Source organism: Panthera leo, chromosome B4 (assembly GCF_018350215.1).
Source record: "Panthera leo isolate Ple1 chromosome B4, P.leo_Ple1_pat1.1, whole genome shotgun sequence".
NCBI classification, from domain to species: Eukaryota; Metazoa; Chordata; class Mammalia; order Carnivora; family Felidae; genus Panthera; species Panthera leo.
This window is the reverse complement of record NC_056685.1, coordinates 62,195,782-62,216,074: the sequence shown is the minus strand read 5'-3', so window position 1 is coordinate 62,216,074 and position 20,293 is coordinate 62,195,782. Positions and strand designations below refer to the sequence as shown.

At 38.9% G+C, this 20,293-nt stretch overlaps 1 protein-coding gene across 7 annotated transcripts in view; it reads left to right on the top strand.

Annotated features, from left to right (window-relative positions):
• Positions 1-20,293, top strand: part of OVCH1 (ovochymase 1) — an 81,243-nt gene that overhangs the window by 13,884 nt on the left and 47,066 nt on the right. For all 7 annotated transcript variants that reach the window (XM_042946174.1, XM_042946175.1, XM_042946173.1 and 4 more), the window contains 9 exons: positions 4,062-4,195; positions 5,383-5,523; positions 5,627-5,757; positions 6,732-6,825; positions 8,316-8,444; positions 10,503-10,577; positions 11,505-11,685; positions 18,014-18,086; positions 18,757-18,952. In XM_042946174.1, coding sequence (XP_042802108.1) covers positions 4,062-4,195; positions 5,383-5,523; positions 5,627-5,757; positions 6,732-6,825; positions 8,316-8,444; positions 10,503-10,577; positions 11,505-11,685; positions 18,014-18,086; positions 18,757-18,952 — 1,154 coding nt within the window. The remainder of the gene's footprint in view (positions 1-4,061; positions 4,196-5,382; positions 5,524-5,626; positions 5,758-6,731; positions 6,826-8,315; positions 8,445-10,502; positions 10,578-11,504; positions 11,686-18,013; positions 18,087-18,756; positions 18,953-20,293) is intronic.

Genomic DNA, 20,293 nt, shown 5'->3' with positions numbered 1-20,293 from the left:
TAGGATCAGGAGCTATATTCATAACTGGCTGAGTGGTTGTTGAAGACTTGGTATCTTTCCTTCATCAAATAGTCAAAACATTTTTATCAAAGCTTTAAGATGTGCCAAGCACTGTTTCAGGTGCTAGAAATAAAGCAGTGAATGAAACAGACAGAAATGCTTCCTTTGGAGACGAGTTGGAAAATGGAGAACAGGGGTAATACAAATAACGTTATAAATAATAGTAGGAGGTGGTAAGCGCTATGCAGAAAACCATAGCAAGAAGGTGGGATGGTTGTGCAATATTAGAGAAGTTGCTCAGGAAAAGCCTAATTATAAGGATGATATTTGAACAAAGACTTAAATAAGATGTGGGAGGGAATCATATGGTCATCTTGGGAAGGAACATTCTTTGCAGATGGAATGGCATATATGAGGCAGGAAAATTTTTGGTATATCTGGGGAACAGTAGAAGCAAAGCACTAGAGCTAAGTGATGGGTGGAAATGGTCATGGTTAGCGTGGTCAAACTTAGAAGACATAAGAAGGACTTTGAATTTTCCTACAAGATGTATTGTCATTGGAGGACTTTGAGCAGACAAGGAACATGATCTGACACACTTAAAAAGGATCACTTTGGTTGTTTCATTGAAAATAGACCATAGGGGCACCTGCATGGCTCAGTCAGCTGAGTGTCCAACTCTTGATTTCAGCTCAGGGCATGATCTCATGGTTCATGAGTTCAAATCCTGCATTGGGTTCTGCAATGGCCCTACAGATTCTGCTTGGAATTCCCTCCCTGTCTCTCTGCCTCTCCCCTGCTTGTGCATGCATGGTCTCTAAATAAATAAATAAACTTAAAAAAAAAAAAAGAATATAGACTCTGGAAGGGAAAGACCAAGAGCTGAGCCCTGTTAGTGTCATTGGTATCGACATCAATAATCCAGGTAAGCACGATGGCTTGGGACCAGGTTTGCAATGGTAGAGGAGGTGAAAAGTGATAGAACCACAGGATTTGATATTGAGTTGAAAATGTGGTTGTAAGAGAGAGAGAGAGAGAGCCTTATAATTAACATGAGGGTTTTTGACTTGTAGGAGACATGGGAGTGAGGGTTTGCTGCCCTTGTTTCAGATGAGGCGACAGTTAACAGTGAAGGGAAAGAGGAAGACAGGACAGTGGCTTTTGGATAGTAGGACAGGTTTCAAGAGAAGCAGGGTTTTTTGTTGTTGTTGTTGTGTTGGGGTGGGGTGGGTGGGTTAGGCTTAACTGTGCTTATGAGCAGAAGAAAGTAAGATGAGTCAAGAGAAATGTATAAATACATGAAGGATGTTTCATGAGAACACAACAGTTAAAGAAGATTTAGCTTTGGAAAAAATGAAGAATAACCACTTTCCTGAGAAGGCAACAACAATAACAAAATTCAGGTTACCTATAGGAAGGTTAAATGAATTTACACTAGATGTCTTCTTAGTAATTGTAAGGTTTTAGCTGCTTCAAGTTTAGAGGATGAAGTTGAGATTAAATAGTTAAGATACTTAATAGCATGTAAGGACTAAAATGAATCAACCAGAGATTAATGGGAAGACTTTCAGCAACTTTACAACTCAGTATTAGCATGAATTGATACTGTATTTCAGCAAATCTAAAACAAACTGGTTGTAAAATTGTTATTTTATGTACTCAACAAAGAAATAAAAAATACCCAGGATCAGGAGATTTCAAATAAAGATGGGACACCAAAAGCTGTATGTTCAGTGTAAGGCTAAACCAGGCACACACCCACCCATGTGGAAAGCTACATGCCCCTACCTTGACACTGGTGTAGAGACGGGTAAAAATCTTCTCTGAGATTTTGAATCACAAGCTAATACTTATGCAGGTATGTAGTCTAAAATTCCTACCACCCGTATAGTCTGAAACACCTGAAAATAACGTAAGTAGCATGCAGTTGATAGTGCTCCTGGGTGACTGGCCAGAGATCATTCCTCTCTGCAAGAACTGTGTCCATCTAAGTCTAAAAGAATTAATTGTAAGACTATACTGTAAGAACCTTCTGATTCTGGAATGTTCCAATGTGGAGGAAAAAACATGTGCTTTAGAAATGTAATGCGATACGGAATCAATCTGCATCTTAGTGATTTCTCCATTATGCTAAGCAGCCTTGAGAATGGTAGAAGGATTAATTGAAGATGGAGTTAATTAACTAATGTTAAGATAGAAACAAATAATGTGAAGAAGGAGCAAGGAGTTACACAGTTCCTCCAAGCCTATCTTTATTCTGCTGGGTGGTACCTAGATTCTGAGACCTGGCAGATAAAGGACACTCAGGTCATCTCTCCCCTTTCATGCCTGTGGGAGACATTGCATTTCTAAGAGCCTAGAACAGTGCCTGGCATATAATAATGCTCAATAAACATTTGAATAGGTAAATCAAAGCTTAATTTTGGTAATCCTCTCTCACTTAGCTTGATTAGACCTCAGAATCCTTTGCAACACAGCAGTCACTAACAACAAACCAGGTTGGCCTATGATTTGAAATCTGTTTTCTATCACTGAGGTAGGGATTTTGAGGTAGACAATAATTTGATGAACAGGAGAAAGTACTTGCCTTTGAAGCCATAAAGCCCAACCTATATTTCCTATTATGTGTGAGGTGTGATGAGTCTTTTAATATCATGACAGTTTTCTTATTTGGAATAAGGGGAGTAATTTCTCCCTGCCCACTTCAGAGGGTTATAAAGAGCCTCAATAAGGATGATAGATGTGGAGTGCTTTTTCAATTGAAGTGCCTAAAAAAGTGAGCTTTGTAATATTTTAGACAGCTTATTGTTTTATAAATTGAAGTGCTTAAAGAGGGATTTTAATAATATTTAAGCAGCCTATTTTGACCTCGATGTTCAAGATGATGGACTTGAAAAAGTAAAGCAGGGAGTTTCTGGTTGAGAAGATATTTAGTAAGAATTGTTACATTTGGTTTTTGGAAACAGGGCATTAAAAAGCTGGATAACTCCTACAGTCCTGAACACTTATTACTTAGAGGGCAGTGATACTGTTAAGAGGTCTGAGGCTGTTGATGGAGTGCCTGGGTGGCTCAGTCAATTAAGTTGTCTGACTCTTGGTTTTGGCTCAGGTCATGATCTCATGGTTTTGTGGGTTCGAGCCTTGCTTTGGGGTCTGTGCTGGCAGTGTGGAGCCTGCTTGGGATTCTTTCCCTCTCTCTCTCTCTGCCCTTCCCCCACTCATGCTGTCTCTCTCTCTCTCTCTCTCTCTCTCTCTCTCTCTCTCAAAAATAAATAAACTTAAAAAAATTATGTAAAAAAACACAACAACAAAAAAAGGTCTAAGTCTGTTGAGAAAGACTGCCAAGTTTAGAAAGAGGTTTGTTCTGACATGTTAGATTCCAGGTAAGAGTGCTTTGCAGCCCAATGAATGTGAGGCACAAAAGATGCTAAGGATTTACGGTCTGCTGGGGTTTCTTTTCTTTAATAATACAAATTCGTGTAGGAAAATAAAAGTAAAAGATTATGTGTTAAATTATGTAAGACTCCTTTCAAAATGTTTAGACATATTTCTAAAGATGTTAATAAAAGGTCACAGCTGACCTTACTGGGAGTTAGGGAGGTGACATTGCACCTGCAGAGACTGAGATCCAGGCTGACCTTGGAGGATGTGGCTGGTTAGAGTTAACATATGCAGCATGGTCAATCCATAATTCATGACCCATAATTTGACTTCTGGGTGAAAACTATGAATTTTCAATTAGGCTAATAAGTTAGAACAAAGAGGTGAATCTTAGGGTTTTCAATTTACAGATCAGAATCCTAGCATTTTATAACTGAATGAAATTTAAAGGGTGGTTTCCGGCCACTCTCTAATTAACGCCTCTATTTGTTGGATAAATGCCAGCAATTTGAGCCTATACAAATTATTCTTACATAAGGAACTTCCATTGCCTTTTATCTTCTAATAGTCTTTATGATTTTTGTTACTGGTAAGTTATGAGCTAAAGCCCATATATTAGATCTTATTTGTCACACTTGACTGTCCCATTTATTATACTTTCTCCACCTTCCCCTGTCTAGCTCATGTATGTGGAAAATAATGGTACCAGAAGATAAAATTATCCTGATAAAATTTGCAAGCTTAGACATACAAAATCAAGTTGGTTGTGACCATGGCTATATATCTTTACAATCAAGCAATGGAGTGCTTATTAGTACGTATGTTACATTTATTTTTTCTTGTCATGTTAGAGTATCTGAACAACTGAAGACGTGCAAAGGGACCTGAAGTTAGATATCTGCCATAGAACACTTTATATGCTGTCCCTTTCCTGAAGGGGCAGATGTGCGTGGTAAGAGAGGAACCAATGACTGGCATATTGAGTGAGCTATTCCCTTCTCAGGTTGAGTAGCAGTTTTGAATGACATTGATCTCACAATTATCAGAAACTTCCTTTCAAAGCAACATCTATTTTGTTTTTTGGTTTTATCACAAAAGTGGGTGCCTGTTTGCCAAATTTGGTAAAGACAGGTAAGTAACTGGAAGAAAATGTAAACCATTAAAAATCCTACCACCTAGAGATAAATGCTGTTAACATTTTGGGGTACTGTATATTCATTTATACATAATAACTACACACATTGAACTTCACATTATTTTATAATGTTCTTTTCTCCCATGACAATAGATCATTTCAGGTCATTTGTGGAATACCACTTATACACTATATAAGCATAATTGATAACTTTAATTGAAATATTATGTGTTAAGCATCTTGATAGAAGATCTCTAGAGCTGGTATAGACCTTGGTCTCTAGGTCTCCCTAGGCCAGTGATTAGGACAAATAGCTTATTGCAAATCGACAGGATGCTGTAGATAAGGTATTGTGCTAAGGGTTATAATATTCATTGACTAAATGATTTCACATTCAGGCCTGCAATTTACCTAGGAACCATTCTTTCAACCAATCATTTGTTAAAAAATCAACTATGTGCCAGATATCATATCAAGTCCTACACATATGTGGAGTAAAAACAGACTCTGCTCTAATGCAATTGCAGTCTGATAAGGTATCTAAGCGTGTACCATAAAGTAGAAAATGACATGGTACAGGAAATGTGCTGTGGTGACTCAGAAAAGGTACCTCTTACTTCAGTGGGTATTTAGGACGGTTTATGAGAACTGGACTTTGAGTCAGGCCCTGAAGGATGAGTAGAATTTAGACATGTGAGATTGAGTTTGAAAAAGCACAGATACAGACAGTGTGGAAAAAATAAATTAACCAGTAAATAGTTTGGTGGGTTGAGAACACAGAGTTCCTGGAACATAGTATTAGGAAAAAAAATTAACAAGTTTGTGACATTTTTAGTAATGCTATTTCAATTTCTTTTCCTTTTAAGGTAAGGTCTGTGGAGATAAATTGCCTTCACCATTGCTGACTGAGACCAGTGAGGCCACAGTTACATTTGTTTCTGATCCAGAAAACAGTGGCAGCAGCTTTGAGCTTACATTTACTGCTGTTCAGAAGAACTCAGAAGCTGGTATCTCAGATATTCAATTTCCTGATGTTTTTATATGATATGGGGATAAGGAAGAGGGAATGCCTTTGGCCATTCACTTTGGATTTCCCTGACACTTCAACAGGTTCAGGCTGTGGGAGTGTAGCTGTATTGGTGGAAGAAGGGATGATTCACTCTGCCAGTTATCCTGACTCGTATCCCATGAATGTAAAGTGTCATTGGTTCATTCGTGCTCCGGAGAAACACATTATAAAGGTAAGCAGCTAAGGAAGATCTTTACTTCATTGAGAGCTTAGCTGTGTTGGTTAGGCAGAACTTGCTTCATCCTGGCTATGAAACTGCCATTATGACTAGGAGCTTCAGTTTGCTGCCATATATAAATATATCAACCTACATCTGGATCTATAAATGTGCTTTGAAAAGTTTGAGCAGTTTAAGAGAATACATCGAAAAGTAGGCCTCCTTCTCATCTAACACCCATCATACCTCCTAATGGCAACACTAGAGTGTCCCTAGGGAGATCTTCTGAGCATTTAGAAACATGCATATATTTACATTGCTTAGCAATGCTTTTTCTCCTTAAAAAGATCTCAAAGATCTTTCCAAATGAGTCCACAGAGCACTTTTCATTAACTGCATACATTATATTGTGTGATATTCCATAATTTCTTTCTTTTTAATTTTTTTAATGTTCATTTATTTTTGAGAGAGACAGAGACAGACCACAAGTGGGGAAGGAGCAGAGAGACAGGGAGACAACAGAATTGGAAGCAGGCTCCAGGCTCTGAGCTGTCAGCACAGAGCCCGACACGGGGCTCGAACTCACAAAGCATGAGATCATGACCTGAGCTGAAGCCGGACGCTCAACCAGCTGAGCCACCCAGGGGCCCCGATATTCCATAATTTAAGTCAGGTCCCAATAATATACACTTAGTGGATTTCCAGTCTTTGCCCTTACCAGCAGTGGTAGTACATTCTTGTGTCCATGTATTTGGGCACATGTGGGTGTATGTGATTCCCAGGAGCGGACTTTCTGTGTCAAAGGATTTGTGCATTTAAACCTCATAGTCATTGCCAAATTGCTCTCCAAAGAGGCTGCAATTACTTACGCTTCTGTCAATAGAATAGGAGGGGTAACTGCCAGCCTTTTCATGTTCAGAGGGAAGCTTTTAAAGTTCATCTCTTCTCTTCCTTGACCATTTCTCTGGTTATGTTTCTAATTGGCACAGTTGGAATTTGAGGACTTTATCACTGAATTTAGCCCGAACTGTATTTATGATGCTGTTGTGATTTATGGTGATCCTGAAGAGGAGCACGAGTTAGGTGGGTAACATTCCATCTGTAAAGAACAAGAGTAGTTGTAACACTCACTGGCCTCCTTGGGTGACACAAAGTTGAATGAGAATAAGGATTTCTTATTCTGGAAACTCACGTGTCAAAAAACTTTAGCTTTAACCGATGAGCCAACAATGGATTCACCAGGAAGATTAAAAAAAATTTTTTTTTAATGTTTATTCATTTTTGAGAAAGAGAAGGAGCATGAGACGGGGGAGGGGCAGAGAGAGAGGGAGACACAGAATCCCAAGCTGTCAGCTCAGAACCTGACACTGGGCTCGAACCCACAAGGTCTGAGATCAGGTATGAGATCATGACCTGAGCCAAAGTTGGACGCTAAACTGACTGAGCTACCCAGGTGCTGCCCCACCAGTAAGATTTTTTTTAATGTTTATTTATTTTTGAAAGAGAGAGAGAGAGAGAGAGACAGCATACGAGTGGGGGAAGGGCAGAAAGAGAAGGAGACACAGAATCCAAAGCAGGTTCCAGGCTCTGAGCTGTGAGCACAGAGCCCAACGTGGGGCTTGAACCCACAAGATGTGAGATCATGACCTGAGCTGAAGTCAGACACTTAACCGACTGAGCCACCCAGGCACCCCTCACCAGTAAGATTTTTAATAGAAACATGTAAAATTTGGAGAATGTTTCAGAATATTTGGAAGGTGAATGTGAAGTCCCAGGGAAAAAGGAAATAGTAACATTGAATACATTTTTGGCAGTTACTGAAGGTAATTTTTTAAATTCCTTTTTGTATTAAAAAGTAACCAAAAAAAGTAACTGAAAAGTCTAGTAACCAAAAAAGTAACCAAAAGTAACCAAAGCAACCAAAACTATAGTTTCTACTTGAATCTTAAAAGTTAATTTTTGAAAACTTCAAATATACTTTGCATTTTGACCTACCAGTTTACTTAGTATAAGAAGTTATCTCTTCCAGCTGTGCAGCCACTCCCTTAATATACCTATTATTTGTCCCTTAGATGTCAGTGTGGGTCTGAGACCCAGGAATATAGGTGGGTTGGGAATGTTTGGATATTCAGGGCAGCTGAGTGGAGGCACAATCCCCCTCATCCAGCTGAATAGGATCTGTATAGAGTGGGCTTCAAGTGAAGCAGATTTCAGGTGTTACTTACATTAAAGCATAGCCACCTTCCCTTTGAAAGGAGGATACAAAGTTTGGGATTTTCTTTAACTCGCCCCTTCGCACTGTGTACATTAAAAGTCAATTGACATTTCTATGCATGCTAAAAATCAGATGTCTTTTCTCTATCTGTAGAGTGTTTTTCTATGAGATAAAATTACAACACATAGTTATCTTGAAACTAGTGTTTCACTCCCACATACAATGGAAAAGTGTGCCTACAAACCAAAGTTAAAGAAAACCAGAATTGCTGGGGAAAAAATTAGATAATGTTTTACCTCTGTTTTCTGACTTAAAAAATTTTGTAACTGTAAATCAAACTTTCCCAAAACTTTTACAGCTAAACTTTGTGGGATCTTAAACCCTACTCCAATACTCAGTCCTCATAATATGCTGGTGATTCATTTTAAAAGTGATGGTGAAAATAACTTCCGAGGCTTCAAGGCTAGTTTCACCTTTTTGCTCTCAGGTGAGGATAAGCACTAGCACAGTAATTATTTTTGCTTGTGAAAATAGTTATACGGAAGATCACTTAGCCATGTTTACCTGAATTTAGGGTGCTTGAAACACCTTGGTGACAAAATATAAATGCAGATTCCTGGGACTCCTGGGTGGCTCGGTTGGTTATGCATCTGACTCTTGATCTTAGCTCAGGTCTTGATCTCAGGGTCATGGGCATGGAGCCTACTTTAAAAAACATTTTTTTTAATGTTTATTTATATGAGAGAAAGAGAGTGGCAGAGTGTAAGCAGGAGAGGGTAAGAGAGAGAGGGAGACACAGAATCCAAAGGAGGCTCCAGGCTCCGAGCTATCAGCACAGAGCCCAGTGCAGGGCTTGAACTCACAGACCGCGAGATCATGACCTGAACCAAAATCGGACGCTCAACCTACTGAACCACCCAGGTGCCCCAAAACATGCAGATTTCTGGGGCATCTGGGTGGCTCAGTTGGTTGAGCATCTGACTTCAGCTCAGGTCATGATCTCACAGTTCATAGGTTCCAGCCCCACATCGGGCTCTGTGCTGACAGCTCAGAGCCTGGAGCCTTCTTCAGGTTCTGTGTCTCCCTCTCTCTCTGCCCCACCCCTGCTCACTCTCTGTTTCTCTCTCGAAATTAAATAAACATTAAAAAAATTTTTAACTGCAGATTCCTGTGCCCACTCCTGAAGATTTAGGTTCTGTAGATCTGTGATGGGGCCCAGGAATCTGTGCTTTAACAAGAACCTCTGGTGAAGCTAAGAAACTACATCCACTCAATGATCAAAAAACACTTTAAGCACCTTGTATCAAAAGTAGATAATTTAGATTAGAGAATGCAATTCAGAAATGAGATTGACTGTCTCTGTTTTGGGACATTTCAGGGTTTTGAAGGATTTATAGTTTTCTAGCCATTCTAGAAAATAAAGCAGCCTTTACTAAGATGGAAGGAATATCATTCCTTAAAGACCCTAGTGTGGCAAAGAATGGGTGATGTACAAAAAACTACAAATAATTTGGCAGTGTTCAAGTTTTGGAATGTTAGAAGAGGCAAGAGTCATATCATGGTGGATTCAGGGCATTCAGTTTTAGGTACCAGAGTGATAGGATAGCCAGCTAACATTTGTTGATTACTTGCTCTGTACCAAGTATAGACTAAACATTTCACATGCATTACCACATTTATTCCTCCTTACAAACCTAAGAGGTTTATACAATGCTCTCCTTTTCACAGATGAAGGAATAAAGTTCAGAGAGGTTAAGTAGCTTTCCCAAAGATGCATAACTGCCAAGAGGTGGAGCCAGAACTCAAACGTTGGTAGTAATGTAGAAGATAGAGACAAAGATTAGGCAGAGATTAGTGAATTTACAAGGAAAGTAATGAATAAATCATTGTAAGAATTTATTTTAGGTGTAGTCCTTGATCAGATATGTTGTGGCAAAGGTGATATATAAAGTAGAAAAATTCCAGCATGATTCTGAGGACTCTAGCTTGAGTGGCTAGGTGGATGGTAAGCCACTAAATGATACAGAGAAACATAAGACCGTGTTGACTCTTGAAATCAATTGGTTTCATTTGAGACAAGTGGATTTGTATGAGCTTGTGGGAGATCCAGATGAATATAGCTAGCATATTCTACATCTAGAATTCAGAAAAGAGACTTAAGAGAGAAATGTGGAAGTCATATATATGCAAATGAATAGTAATAGGGTTATGAACTGTACCTTGTGGAATATCTTGCAGGCTGGAGGATAGGATATTGAAAAAAAGACTGAGATTGAGAAGAGATGGTCGTAGATTTTTTGAGAAAATCAAGAGAGTAATTTAATGAAGCCAAAGAAGGAAGAAATGCTTAAAAGGGTCAGATACACTAGGAATTTAAGAAAAATATAACCAATCACATCTATGGGATCTGGCATTTAGCACTGGAAAGATTGTAGTAGTGAAATCAACATTAGAGTGGTTTTATGATTGACCAGGATAAGCAAGCAGGGTCAGCTAGTGTAGATGACTTTAAATATTTTCAATTAAAAAAATGTTTTCTCCGTAGACTCTTCAAACCAAGTTGGATCAACATCACCTCCCCAAACCAATCTTGTATCTTCTGCAAAACTTATTCCATATGGTGAGTTGATGGTCATGTAGTTACTACCTGTTTAATCTTTCTTCTTTGGAAAGCCTCATTTTACCTTTATATAACTCTACAATGAAGAAGAATGAGTTTTACATTTAGGTCCATGAAACTTCCAGAATTTTGTTTGGGTTTGCATATACACATACAAATAGAGGGAAGAAGAAATAAGCTTTATGATTAGAAGAAAAGGGTGCAGAGAGTAATTCTTTGTCCTCATTTGCACCTGTGCAAACTTGATATTTAAAATATCTTCCTAGAATCCATATTTAATATATGATTATGCATTTTGAGGCAAAGGGAGAAAACAAAGTTTTTTGTTTTGTTTCATTTTAGAACACACTGGCAACTTTTACTTGTAATCTGAAGTATCTGGTCAAAAATTATGATCTTTCATTGTTCTATATGCATGTATTCAATATGGCCTAGATGGGCTATAATAGTTGTACAGGGAGCTGTAATAGGAGAAAATGCCACGAGAGAGAGAAGAAACAAGGATATGTTTATATGCTCTGTTAACAACAACAACAACAACAACAACAACAACAAAAATAACCCATCCCAGTACAATGTAAGTTCCATGACAGCCAAGACTTTTGTCTATTCTATTCACTGATAGATCAGCGACACCTAAAACATCACTATCGAGAACATTGCCTGGCAGTACCAACCACTAAAATTATTTATTGAATGAATGAGTAAATATTACTCTGTAGGCCAGTAGCTAAAAACCTAATTGCTTAGCAGAGTTACCAAGGCAAGCTTTTAAAATCAGATTCCTCAGAGGTGGATGTTAGGGAGTTGATATCTCTATAAAGCTCATCTGATATTTGGAAATTACTACTGTCAGCTATTGGAGGAGGTGTATGTTCTTTCTTATTTCAGTTGGATAGGTCATTAATTTCATCCTCTCTGCTATAGGTATCTGTGGCATCCCTCCATTTAGTCTCCAATGGCTTTCCAGAAGAACTGTAGTGGGGGAGGAAGCCTGTCCCCACTGTTGGCCATGGCAGGTGGGTGTGAGGTTTCAAGGCAGTCACCAATGTGGAGGTGCCATCCTCAACCCAACCTGGATTCTCACTGCAGCCCATTGTGTGCAATCGTGAGTGAAACTGATGATATTTTAATAACGTACTTAGCATGTATTTATGGCCATGCCTAGGGTAGAAGTATAATTATCTAATAAAGTCATCCAGACTAATTCTAAAGTAGGAATCTTTCAACGACTTTCTATACAGCCGTTTCCTCTACTTAAACAATGTCAGTGAGGAAAATGCTGAAATTGATGATGAAATTGAGATGAAATTGCTCATCTCATTTATGGCAATCTCTGATTATTATGTTGAGCACACGTCTGTTTCTCTTTAGCAGAAACCTATTGGTCTAAATTTACTGGAGCTCTGGAAAACAAAAACTTAGTCTGCTTCTTTCACATAACAGTGTTCCCTATACTTGAAGATCTCTCTCACATTGCCCCTCAATTTCATCTTTAAGCTAGGGCTCATCATTCTGTTGTTTGTCAGTAATTCCAGATACCTTGCCATATGGTACAACTTCCTCTGGATTGATTTAGTGTTGTTTTTCTTAAAATATGGTCCAAATAGTGGAGAGCACAGTAGGATAGTCTACCACGTTGGTCACTGGACTACCAATGGCCTAAAATTTTGCTTAACATTTTCAGGGTTTTTAAATTGTGAATTATGCCATGATATGAAAAACTGCACATGACACATATGTGGTCTAAAGAATAGTAAATGTACATATGTGTCCTTGCCACCCAGTTTAGGAAGACTCTTTACACTTCTTAAGACCCCCTAGGACCCCTGCCAAGAGGAAGACACTATGCTAAATTTTGTATTTATGATACTGATGGGTTTTTTTTTTTAATTTTAACATCTGTGAATCCCTAAAACTAGTACATTGTTTGGTTTTTCTTGGTTTTGATAATGTAAAAGAATTGTAGTTTCTATTTTACTGTGCATTGCTCTTATCTTAATGGTGTATAGATAAGCTAGGTGCCTTTGTATAACTGTAATTAATTCATTTTCCTTCCAAACTAAAGTCACTTGGTGGTGACTTCTAGACATGGGTAGTTTTTTTTTTTTTTTTTAATTTTTAATTTTTTATTTAAACTCCTCAGATGGGTGACTCAGTAGGTTGAGCATCTGACTCTTGATTTCAGCTCAGGTCATGATCTCATGGTTCATGGGTTCAAGCCCTGCATCAGGCCCTGTGCTGACAGTGCAAGAGCCTGCTTGGGATATTCTCTCTCTCTCTCTCTCTCTCTCTCTCTCTCTCTGCCCCTCTCCCTGCTCATGTACTTTTTCTCCTCCTCTCAAAATAAATAAACTTAAAAAAAAACCCTCTCATGATTCCAATGTACAGCCATGATGAAGAACCACTTCCTATCTGTCTATCTGACCCAAACTTGACCCTGCTTGCTCATAATGGGCCAGCCCCATTCCTCAAACATGCTGCATTTCCTCTGTCTCAAGGTGTTTGTGGTTGCAGTTCCCTTTGCCATTCAGGATACCACATTACATTTAGTCGGCATGTCACGTAAGGCTACTCTTGGCTCTAAGTATCACAGACTTTCCTGGTTTTTGATGACCTTCCCAGTTTGGGGGAGTACTCATCTGTTATTTTGTAGAAGGTCCCTCAATTTGAATTTATCTGCTATTTCCTCATGGTTTTACTGGGATTATGGTTTTGGAAGAGGAAAACTACAGAAGTCATATGCCACTTGAGGCATTGGGTATTAAGCTTCACCTCCTGAGTAGAAAGTGTCTACATAAATTGTTTGAAATTTTTCTGTATGGGAGATATGTCTATTCTTCCTGATTTATTTGTTAAACAATGTATTTATATCAGTATGGATTCAGGGATATTTATTTGAAAATACTACAGGGGCACCTGGACGGCTCAGTTGGTTAAGTGTCCGACTTCAGCTCAGGTCATAATCTCTCCATTTGTGAGTGTGAGCCCCACATCGGGCTCTATGCTGAAAGCTTGGAGCCTGGAGCCTGCTTCAGATTCTGTGTCTCCCTCTCTCTCTACCCCTCCCCCCCCTCACGCTCTCTCTAAAAAAAAATAACATTAAAATACTACATATCTATTTTGTTGCTCAAATTGTTCCAGCTTTGACCAGTGTCAGCTCTTTCAGGGTCACCTCTTATCTTTTTGACATGCCCCTATCCATTTGTGACACTACAAAATGCTCCAGGTTTATCTGATGTATTCCCTCCTCAGTCCTAGAACCAGTCATTTCTCCAGTGAGCCCTGGTCTACTTTGTTGGAGAATGGTATGAGAAATCAAGGTCTAAGTGGTGCGTGTACTAGTTGCTACTAGGGTGTTATTGCACTAGGTCCTCTCAGCTGACAGAGCTAGGAAATATAGCTATGGTTACTAACCCATTCTGTAAATATAGCTATCTTTCTGTATCTGTATTAAGCTAAACATGACTTCATGTGGATGTTTCCAACTCAGTCCAATACCATTCATTCTAGGCTTTCCCTCCCTTGGAAATGCCCATTTTAAGTAATTCTATCAGAATTCATTTTTATGTATCATGGAAAAGAAGCCTCAATAGTAGCTGATTAATTAGTAACAATTAATGTATTAGAAAAGACAAATATTAGTATTGAAGCTCAAGGCACAGACGACGTTTTGTCAGATTCCCTTGTCAACTAGTGTAGTCTGTTCTGGTAATTTATGTGATTAACCAGACACCTTGCAGCAAGATACCATAGCAAGACCATTCTTCACAAAGGGGATATTCAAATTGATGAGTCATTTGACATTAATAAACACAGTCAGCTGTAAATGTTTGTGAACCACTAAAGTTGACCACAAAAGGAATTTGTATGCAATTTCATTGGTGATTTCTTGATTTCTTAAAAAAAAAAAAAAAAAAAAAAGGATTTTTATAATAGTAATGCTTGTGGATAAAGGCATTTAAAGAAAGTTATCAAGTAAAATCTAAATACTCTCTCCATTTCATGAATCCATTCCTCCTCTTTAGAAGTGATCAATACTAGGGGCGCCTGGGTGGCGCAGTCGGTTAAGCGTCCGACTTCAGCCAGGTCACGATCTCGCGGTCTGTGAGTTCGAGCCCCGCGTCAGGCTCTGGGCTGATGGCTCGGAGCCTGGAGCCTGTTTCCGATTCTGTGTCTCCCTCTCTCTCTGACCCTCCCCCGTTCATGCTCTGTCTCTCTCTGTCCCAAAAATAAATAAAAAACGTTGAAAAAAAAAAATTTAAAAAAAGAAGTGATCAATACTAACAATGTTTTAATTATCTGATTTCCCACTAATATTTATTTTTTTAATCTGATTTTTTTTTTTTAATTTACATCCAAATTAGTTAGCATATAGTGCAACAATGATTTCAGGAGTAGATTCCTTAATGCCCCTTACCCATTTAGCCCATCCCCCACTCCGACACCCCTTCCAGTAACCCTCTGTTTGTTCTCCATATTTATGAGTCTCTTATGCTTTGTCCCCCTCCCTGTTTTTATATTATTTTTGTTTCTCTTCCCTTATGTTCATCTGTTTTGTCTCCTAAAGTCCTTATGAGTGAAGTCATATGATATTTGTCTTTCTCTAATTTCACTTAGCATAATACCCTCCAGTTCCATCCATGTAGTTGCAAATGGCAAGATTTCATTCTTTTTGATAGTTGAGTAATACTCCATTGTATTTATATACCACCTCTTCTTTATCCATTCATCCATCGATGGACATTCGGGGTCTTTCCATGCTTTCAATAGTGCTGCTATAAACATGTCGATATAAACATTTCGATAGTGCTGCTATAAAGTGTCGATAGTGCTGCTATAAACATGCTATAAACACACATGCATGTGTCTCTATGAAACAGCACACCTGTATCCCTTGGATAAATACCTAGTAGTGCAATTGCTGGGCCATAGGGTAGTTATAGTTTTAATTTTTTGAGGAACCTCCATACTGTTTTCCAGAGTGGCTGCACCAGCTTGCATTCCCATGATTTCCCACTAATATTTAAGCACACGGTCTATTTTATAGTATTTGTATATACCATATATATTATTTTTTGCACAAAATCTGTATCATTATATGTATAATGATACAGAAAATGTCTGTGTGCCTCATTTTTTCTTTTACTCTTCATAGTTGCCTGACTTATTTCGCCAGAGAAATGTCTTTTTGAAGTTATTCCTTGGAGTATATGGCTCTTTACACCAGAAGTGTTTGATAGGCCAGAGTAACAAAATTGGTATGTTCCACTCATACTCTGCCTTTGTGGGAACTCTGCAGTGGATTCCTTCATGGACTTGTTTCTCCCGGATCATCTTCATTGACTTGGTAGACACCCAGGGCTCCATCCTCTGTTGAAGAGGGCTTCCACATATCCAAATCCATTGATAAGGGAAGTTTGCCATGTGGGATAAGCCAGCTGGGGAGATCTGCAAAGTGTGGGAGCTGAAGTAGACATCATTTTTGCTGAAGGGCACTAGGTGCCAGCCTATTTCACAGTGTTGGGTAGCACTCCAAAGACATTAAGGATAACAGCAACGTTGGACCACCTCCCATGGCTTCGCTGGCACTGGTTGCTCTTAATATTAGTTTATTAGTTCTCAAACTTTAGCATAAACCAGAATCACCTGGAGGGTTGCTGAATCTATAAGTCTGGTGTGGGGCCTCAACATTTGTGTTTGTAAGAAGTTCCCAGGTAATGTTCCACAGTTAGGGAAAACTGGTATTTTCCTTTTGCTGACTTCACACTGGTCTTTGTGGTCATTTGGGAGTTTTACTGTAGGGAACTAAATTCACTTTGCAATTCTACATTGGAATCTTTCAGTCTTAAAGACTAAATTTTTCTTAAAGACCTAAATTTTTTAAGTTTCAGCCACTGTTTTTTCTGTAATTCAGCAGTAATTATTTCTTCTCCCAAAGCAGTAGTGGCATATGTCCCATTGTTGGATTGGGGATAAGACCATAAGGATATAAGAAATGAAATTTGATTGTGCGCAAGGGGGGAGATAGGATGGAGAAATCCATCAGTTGCTACTTAGAGCTATTATCCTACTGTTGGAAAAACTCAGACTCTGTTCCCTCATAACATGTATGTTCTGTCATAACAATTTTTTTACACAGTTTTCTACCAAATTAAAGGAAATTTGATGACTGCACATAAAACTTCACTAGAAGTTGTCATCTACATTATCAACTATACCATGATTTTTATAATTTCATTCCTTTGTGCATGCTATCCTCTATCTAAAGAAGTAGAGTGGCTTTAGAAAATAAGTCTCTTTACTATCAAGTAATAATTTAGAGGGTGACTTTGAAAATAAAGTTTAATCCTTCACTTAGAGTGCGTGGCAGATAATAACACTGATAATGGCTACCATTATGGAGTCATTACCATCTGCAAGGTATTTGCCAAGCACTTTACCTGAGTAGGCTCCTTTAATAAGTCATATTGAAACACATGAATAAGTCAGACTCATCATGCAAGGAATTGAAATGAACATGGTTAAGACTAGACAGAAGATGCCCATGTATATGAAGAAACTTTTCCTTTGAATAAAGTGTATTGAAAAAATAATTTCAATAACCTTGCTTTTCCTAAGGAAAAAAGTAAATTTTGGAAAATTAAAGAATCTCCAAGCTGAAGTGATAATATTTGTGACAATTGAGGGACTCTTTCCTCACATATTTCTTCAGCTGAAAATCTTGATGTGGCAGATTAATGGATATTGATTTAAAATTTTTTAAAACATCCTTTTGAAATATATCAAAAGGGTGCAAATGTCAAGTTTATAGTTACAGGAATTTTCACAAAGTGAGCACCCACGTGACTAGTACCCACATCATAAGACAAGATATTGCCAACACCCAGCAGCTCCCTATGTTTCTTCCAATCATCATCTCCCCAAAATAATCCCATAGGTGCCATAGGTGAGTTTTACCTGTTTTGTGAACTGATAAATTTTTTAACCTCTGTTCCATTAATTCTGGTGATTTGCTAAAAGAAAACAATTTGAGATGTATTCCTGTAAGATAATGTTTGGCTACTTTTAACAGTAAAACATAGGCCAGAAGCTACCTCATTATGTATTCTTAATATCACTGTGAAATGAAAGTAAACTATAGTTTTTCTTTTTAACTTTTCAACTTAAAAATAATGTTTGGTGATATTTGGTAGGGGCTCCAAGTTCATTTTATTGCCAAAATAAAGGGGCAGGATGCATCATTAAGAACTCTACAGGTAGATCAGGAGGTGTGGTGTACCTTCCCAGGCAGGAGATCACACAAAGGCACCAGACAGGGGAATAGTGGCATTTGGCTGAGCTAAACACAGTGCGTGTTGGTAGAGCCCCATGGGGTTAGATCAAATGGTAAAAAAATGACTCCTCATGTCAAATTTTTCTTGTTCTTTCTCCAGGAAAAATAATCCACTCTTCTGGACCATTGTTGCTGGGGACCATGACAGAACCCTGAAGGAATCAACTGAGCAGGTGAGAAATGTTTTGAAGGGTCATTCTGCCTTTATCCTAAGTGTTATCGCATGCTGGGGAATACCTTTAGCTAAAATATGTAATTAGGTATCCATCTCCTAGTGTCCCTATACAGTTACCAGATGTATCAACATTTAAAGATACGATCTGTGGAGCCCCTGGGTGGCTCAGTTGGTTAAGCCTCCAACTTCAGTTCAGGTCATGATCTCACGGTTTGTGAGCTGGAGTCCCGTGTCGGGCTCTGTGCTGACAGCTCAGACCCTGGAGCCCACTTTGGATTCTGTGTCTTCCTTTCCCTCTGCTCCTCCCCTGCTCATGCTGTCTCTCTCCTTCAAAAATAAGCATTCAAAAAAATTTTTTTCAATAAAAAAAAATACAAAATCTGAGCTCACAATTACATCAGAGAATTAAGTGAGGCAGGTCAGGAAGTGTAAATTCAAGTCTGTGTACAAGGTCCACATAGCCTGCTTTCTCCAGGACTGTCCTCAGAAAGTTCATGGCCTCCTGCAAATTACAAACACAGATTACCCTTTTCAATTCAGTACAGAGCCACCTTCATTGCTGATGCATGGCAATACAGAGATTGAAGGTTTATTTTGGACTATTATGCAAAGAAGTAGTTTGACTCATTGACTTTATCTTGTAATTCGCTTGCTCACCACTGATACAGGTGAGAAGGGCCAAGCACGTTGTGGTGCATGAAGACTTTGATAGCCGGAGCTTCGACTCTGACATCGCCCTAATACAACTGAGCTCTCCTCTGGCGTTCAACTCTGTCGTGAGGCCGGTGTGTCTCCCAGAAAGCACGGAGCCACTCTTTTCCTCTGAGATCTGTGCTGTGACTGGATGGGGAAGCATTAGTGAAGGTGAACATTTTACTTTTGCATAAACATTATTGCCAGTTGCTAATTTAAAAAACTTGGCATGGAAATGATACCAAGCAATACCTGCTTTAGCCTTTCTTCTCTCTGAAAGATAGAACCCATGTTTTATTTAGTCATAGGTGATTAGAGAATGAACTTTTATAGTTTTCCTTCAGGGTGACTTATTTGTAGGGACGTTAGATCTGTAAAGAGCCAGATAATACGTTTCTTCATCTTTGCAAGCCATATGTTCCATGTCCCAGTTATCCAACTCTGCCATTGTAGTGCAAAGCAGCCATAGACATACACATCTAACAGAATGGATGTGGTCATGTTCCAGTAGAAGTTTATTTATGAAGTTTAAATAAAAAATTTTTAATGTTTATTTTTGAAGGAGAGAGACAGAGTGTGAGCAGGGAGAGACAGAGAGAGAGAGAGGGAGACCCAGAATCTGAAGCAGGCTTCAGGCTCTGAGCTGTCAGCACAGAGCCCGAAGCAGGGCTTGAACCCACAAACCGCAAGATCATGACCTGAGCTGAAGTCAGATGCTCAACCGACTGAGCCGCCCAGGCACCCCTGAAATTTAAATTTCATATAATACTCATGTGTCACGAAATATTACTCTGGGGCTTTTTAGAAGCCATTTCAAAGTGTACACGTCATTACTAGGAGGTCTGGGGATGGGGCTGGCACAGAACTGGTCTGCTGGCTGTGGTTTGCTGACTGCTGGTCTAGATCGTAGAGTTCTTAAAGCCACAGCAAAATACTGGCAGATCTGAACGTGTTGATGTTTGCGTTTTGCCTCTTTCCACTGTAGAAGATGGTTTCCTTGTGTTTGTGTGTCATTTATTTGGGATCTGCTTGTCTGCAAGCATAGCTTTACTGTGCCACCTCCAGCCACTCTGCATGTTCCTCAAACCTGCCCAACCACCAGATGAGGAGGTTTTATCCTCCCCGTGTTGTAAATGAGGATATTATAGCTCAAGAGATTTAAGTCACTTGCTAAGATCCCATAACTAGTACTTATCAAAGCTAGGATTTAAAATCAGCGTGGTTCAGCTGATACTCTTTGGTGCTTTTTCTTTTTTCTTTCTTTCTTTCTTTCTTTCTTTTTTTTTTTTTTTTTTTTTACATTTAGAATAAAGTCTGAACTGCTAGCCTGACTTGGAAAACTCTGTGATTTGGCCTCCACTTACCTCTCCAACTTCCTTTCCTCCCTGTGTCCGCTTCAGGCATTGTGGCCTTCTTTCTTCCTCTTCAACACAAGACCTGTTCTGCTTTCTGAAGCTTGGAACACTCTTGCTTCAGTCTTCTCCCAGCTGCCTCCTCATCGTTCTGCTCGCA